The following is a 6,000-nucleotide window of genomic DNA, read 5'->3' as shown; positions in this document are numbered from 1 at the left end:
TTAAAACTAAAAAGGCACACAAAATGTTTCAGGCATTTCCACAGTACAAAGACATGCAATGGGGCAAAGTGTGCACCTTTAAAACATTGAAAAGCCAGAATCTGATCAAAGTACGACGAAGAGCTTCTGTTTCTAATTTCTTTTCCAAAAGATAAAGAAAAATCCACGTCTACTTTGCCCACAGTTATCAGCAAATATTTATCGTCACACACAACTGAAACCATTCAGTCACACATCATTTTTTGTTGAAAATAAAACTATCCACCTGGGAAGTGCATGTGCAACCAACCAATGTTCATGGCAGTTATTTTAGCTAATAATTCATTCTGAAAAAGAGACAATCCTTAATGTGAAGTTTTAGGATTTCTCACTGAACACACATCATCATGCATTTAAAGTAAGGCTGTCAAACGATTCAAATATTGAATTGTGATTAATCGCAAATTAATGGCACGTTTTTTTATCTGTTCAAAATGTACCTTAAAGGGAGATTTGTCAAGTATTTAATACTCTTATCAACATGGGAGTGGACAAACATGCTTGCTCTATGCAAATGCATGTGCATAATTATTATTGGAAATCAATTAACAACACAAACAATGACAAATATTGTCCAGAAACCCTCACAGGTACTGCATTTAGCATAAGAAAATATGCTGAATCACTTTATATATTACTGAAAATGTCACACATTTTCTCATAAATGGGTGATGCTTAACTTTTGGCCATCAAAGTAATGTTGTCTCTAAAAAAATTAATTAAAGAAACAACAATTTCAAACACTGTAGATGAGAGAACAAGTGAATAATCACTAAGCACTGCACACTCGCGCAAAAAAAGTTTAATTGGGACTGCCGTGTTTATTGTTTTTTCACATACATAAAACCATATGTGCACCGTAGCCAAAAAAATGCTTGTATTTACAAAAAAGAAATCGATATACACAAAAGAATTATAATACAACAAAAAAATCCTTCAGTAATCCTTACAACAACATAACGAGTACAAACAAAACATTTTTTGACACCTTGTAAAGTTTTTGTGCAGAAATTCTTTTTCTTACAAGGAGATAAAGTGTGTGTATATTACAAAACTCCGATGCAGCTGCGGCCGACATTCTCCGGGTGTAGGAGGGTAAAAAAAAACACGACAAGCTTTCTGACGATTCATCGATGAAACCTTGTTTTACTCACTATACACCAATACTTACCGTCAGTGCATTCAATTTAGCTATTTAACACTAATTACAAAAAGTAACTCAAGTATATCTGTCGTCTTTGTTCTGGTGAGCAAAACGTATGGTGTGTGATTTCAGATTTAAGTAGGTCGTTTAACTCAACAAAAAGGATAAATCCAAACTCTTGTAGTGTAGTGGACCGACATACGTATCGCCTGAAGACCGAGGCAGATGACTCGTAAAGCATCTTAGAACAAAATGCTAATGTAAAACTAGTGACTGCGACCTCCTGAAAACACAGTTTAACAGTGTATCGAACTGGAACTGGGAACACATTCAACCAAATTTCAAAAACAGAGCAGCAAATTCAGTTTCAGCGCCTTTCCGATCAGAGATCATTTATAAACTAGCAGGTTTGAGAAGCAACGCAGGGCTACCAGAGGACATGTCTCCTCCAATGACAGAGGACATGGGGGTGGGGGTTATTGTCATAGTGGTGGTACTCAAATACACTATAATTTCCTTCTGATTATTGAGCCAATTTCAGCCAAGTATGTGTGATCAATCTAAAACACAAGATTTCTGACTATACTATATATACAGTATATACTGTATTTATATAACTTGTACTGAAAAAGTACTGACGAAAAAAAATATATATCTATATAGATATTTTTTTTTTCCAGTAATTTTTCAGTCAGAAATCTTGTGTTTATATACATATAAACAAGTGAAGGCCAGAATATACAGGTAACATTTTAAAGATATAGAGATGGGCCGTGCTGCATTAATTAGAGAAATGGATTGCTAAGTGCGAATAATTCAGCCTGTGTATATACACACATTACGTGTCATACATATAGTGAACTAAATCTGAAATGATAATGATAAAACTACACATTGTAACACTGCCCATCTATATAGCCTCAAAATGTCGGCGTTACATACGCCTAAAGGTGTTTCTTAAATGTGGTTAGCTGCAAAAATGTAAGTTGTGTCTAATCCAAATATGGCATTTGGGGATTTCTGTCCAACATTAAACTGTCACTAATACTGATGTTATGATGTTAAAGCTAGTGATGTCATCACGCTTCCTGAAAGTACACTGCCAAGAAAATAGGGGAGAAAAAATAAATAAAAATAAATCGGTGTTTCTGTTGATAACTCCAAGCTGCTGAAACTGCTCACTGACATTGAGTTTAAATAACCTGATACTGTCGACAGAACATAACAAGTGTACAACTAATATGTTGAAAACATAAACATGCAAAACCTGTCTATGTCCCAGATTTTATCCATAAAAAACTTGAATATTCAGAGAGGTGTGAGAGTCTGATGGTAAACAAGGTTTTGAAGAGGAAACCCATCGTGTGCTGAGCTTGAGTTCAGTGTCACCAATGTGATCAAGTTCGCTGTTGTTGGTCCAGAACATCTTCTCCCAGTGCTGATCCCACATTCAAGGAACCTCTGGACTGTTTTTCAAGGACCTGCAATGATTTATGACCTTCTGAACAATAAAGACTTTGCTGCTTGACAAATATGGCAACATTTTGGTTCTGTAGACGCCAGTGTTGATCACCTTAATCAATTTAAGAGCAAGAGGAGGGAGAGAAAAATATCTTTAAAAAAAATACTTTTTTTTTTGCCAATAGCAGCTAGTTTGAAGATCAGTCTAAAATAATATTAAATCTAACTTTCCATGCCCTCCAGGCTGGTAAAATAAAAGAACGAGAAGAAAATAAATTATTTTTTATGCTGTATATTCTTGCATATGTGTGCATTATGTACTGTGTGTGTGTGAGCCAGTTGTTTATCCCAGCAGCAGCCCAGACAGGGCGTTCAGGTCTCTCATGTACGGGTTGTCGCTGAGGATGCGGTCGATCCGCTGCTTCTGGTCGGGGAAGATGTCGTACAGCTTCCTCTTCAGCTCTGACGTCTCCCCCGGCGACCGCTGGGGAGGGGGGGAGGGCGAGGGGGACGGGGAACGGCAGGGTGGGTGCCATTCGGGGGGGCCGGAGTGGGGCCAGTGCGCGGTGGGGTGGGGAGTCAGGGAGGGAGGGGGTCGGGGCGTGGAGGCGGCGGTCCGAGGAGCGGAGTGGAGGGCCTGGACGTAAACCGGCTGCTGCTGCTGCTGGGAGGACGGCCGGAAGTCTGGGGGTCTCATTGGGGGAGGAGTGACTGGAGCCCTCCTGACGGGGGGGGGGGGGAGAGAGAGAGAGAGAGAGAGAGAGAGAGAGAGAGAGAGAGAGAGAGAGAGAGAGAGAGAGAGAGAGAGAGAGAGAGAGAGAGAGAGAGAGAGAGAGAGAGAGAGAGAGAGAGAGAGAGAGAGAGAGAGAGAGAATTCACATGACGTTACAATCATAAAAAGGATAGATATCATGGTTTTCTTCTGGGCCCTAACCTTACACACACACACACACACATGCAGGCAAAACATACCTGTTGTCTTTATGCAGGAAGATGTCTAGATGAGGTCCGTTTTTCCCCAGAGGGTCATCAGGGATCATGAAGTGGTCCTCCACAAAAGTAAACTGAAGCAACCTATCAGTGAAAAGGAAAGAAATATAATTATTACTTAAAGTGAAATATGATGTTCCCCCTTCCAAACTCCGAGCAGTATTTAATGTGGCAATTTACTCGTCCTTCCACGAATTTGCGATCTTGCATATTGCAAGTCTCCACCCACATTAGCTTTTGGGCCAATAAGCTCTGATAAGATTGTGACACACAGCAATAAGTTCATAAGTTCATCCTCTGCCTCCTACTCCTACCACTCTGAGCTGAAGGACCAGATGCATTCATGGTCAGTATGTAGTGTCCGTCGTCTGACTATCGATTGATAGCATGCCGCTGATACGCCAAAATTAACAAAATGGGTCAATTCTTTTTATTTATTACTTAAAGGCTACATGCCTCTGTTTTTTGTAATCTTCACTGTTTTTAATAAAAGAGTACGTGTTGAATTACATGGGATTTTCTATTTTTATTTTTTTACACCGTGGTATCGAATTGGGTATCGAGAATCGTGGAAATGTATTGGTATCGACTACTAGATTACTGGTATCGTGACATCCCTACTTGCTACTGTTCATTTTCTGAAAGCTTTCATGATCAATTACTTGAAATGTAGACTATAAATGTTGTTGAGTCCCAATTCAATTTGAATAAAATCACCCCATTTAAAAAAGGTATATAAGTGGTATTAACATTCAATAACATTGAAAATGTCTGCTGTTGGACTAATAAAGGATCATCTCATCTTAACATAATTCAAATTGAAATGTGTTTCTGTTTATTACTATGCAACATGTCTGAAGTATTTAGGTTGAAAAGTTTAGAATACAAATAGTTCTAATGGCATCTAAGAGTACAAATGGTAGTAAGCATTATGCTTAATCTGTTACAATTAAGAGGGGGTCCTTGGGAAATGTTCTCCCCTGTAAGGGGTCCCTGGGCCCAAAAAGTTTGAGAACCCCTGATTTAGGGCATGATGGTCCCTCAAAAACATTCAACAACCACATAGCAACCGATACAGGAATGTCTACATTACCTACCACATTAAAACCATCTGTGCTAAAAGTGCTGTGTGCAAGTTCTGAACCTACCCGGTGTAGTTTTAGCGCAGTATTTCAACAATTACAGTAAAACCTTATGTAAAGTATTTATCTCACTGATAAGTAACTACACATTGTTGATTTACCGTAGCAATGAGATCTGTCCTTTTTGTGCTGCATGTTATTTTGCTTTAAAGTAGGATCATGTTTAAAATTTCTCAGAAAAGTTTTTGAGGTGCAACAATCCCACAAAAACACCATGAGATCCTGGTGGACTGAACTTTTGACAGTTAGACGATGACGTGTCGCAGTGGTCTGAAGTCGATGCTCATTATCCAACCTGGCTTCACAACCTCCCTCTGGAGGAGGGTTGAACACAGGACGGACTAGTTTAACCAGGAATTAGCCTGTGACAGCAGCACCATATAGCACTGATGACACGGGTTATGCACAGGTTCAACCAGTAGAGCGTGTCAGAGGCTGGTTTCCTGGAGTTACTCAAATCAACTCCTAGTGAGATATTTGTTTTGTGAGGTTGTTTTTGGTATATTTGAAATCAGTTGTACACCTCAGAAGTCAAACAATGCTTCTGATTAGTTTTCCTCTGTGTATGTTAATTTGCTCTTCAGGTTCTGTTTGTTCTTCCTTTAAGCACTGTTGGTAAATGTAGATAAACTGGCCTTAAATAAAAACTACATCCTTAACGTTTGTCATCCAGCTGGCAGTCTGCCTCGGTGGACTTTCCAGTATCATGTTGGGTAATGGAACGTATAAATGAATGGCTGACTGAGCTGCTGTGTGTACGTAATGTGCAATCACCTCTCTTGAATGATCTTGCGCCAGGTGTCCGAGGTGTCAACAAAGTCCCTCAGGTTGTCATTGGTTACGATAATACCGTCTGTTTTTTCTGCTAGGTGGAGCAGGAACCTAAAAGAGAGAGAGAGACTGGATTAGACACTCTGGACTTTCCCTATTGTTCAAAGGTCAGAAGTTCACTCCCAGCTCACAAAGGGGAATCCACCGCTAGAGGAACACCTTGATTGCTGAGTCAGGATGAGTTTTCAGTTCATTTTTACACAGATGACGTGATATATCTGTGATCTGCAGATCTTGCTGATCAATTTTAAGTTGCTGAGAGATCTGGCTTTCAGAACTCACAATCTGGCCTTACCACCTTCCCCAAATCACAAAACAGAAGAGTATTTTAAATCATAATACTAGGACTGTCAATCGATTCAATTATTTAACTGTGAAAAATCGCATGATTGT

The 6,000-nt window shown here is 39.4% G+C and overlaps 1 protein-coding gene across 1 annotated transcript in view; it reads right to left on the bottom strand.

Moving 5' to 3' along the window:
- Positions 1-863: 863 nt before the first annotated feature.
- Positions 864-6,000, bottom strand: part of n4bp1 (nedd4 binding protein 1) — a 28,463-nt gene continuing 23,326 nt past the window's right edge. The window contains exons 10-12 of the mRNA XM_074631963.1: positions 5,551-5,658; positions 3,617-3,718; positions 864-3,366 (exon numbers count right to left, since the gene is read on the bottom strand). Coding sequence (XP_074488064.1) covers positions 2,988-3,366; positions 3,617-3,718; positions 5,551-5,658 — 589 coding nt within the window. The 3' untranslated portion in view covers positions 864-2,987. The remainder of the gene's footprint in view (positions 3,367-3,616; positions 3,719-5,550; positions 5,659-6,000) is intronic.

This window comes from Sebastes fasciatus, chromosome 4 (genome assembly GCF_043250625.1).
Source record: "Sebastes fasciatus isolate fSebFas1 chromosome 4, fSebFas1.pri, whole genome shotgun sequence".
NCBI classification, from domain to species: domain Eukaryota; kingdom Metazoa; phylum Chordata; class Actinopteri; order Perciformes; family Sebastidae; genus Sebastes; species Sebastes fasciatus.
The sequence above is the reverse complement of the archived record's forward strand: the minus strand, read 5'-3'. Positions and strand labels throughout refer to the sequence as shown.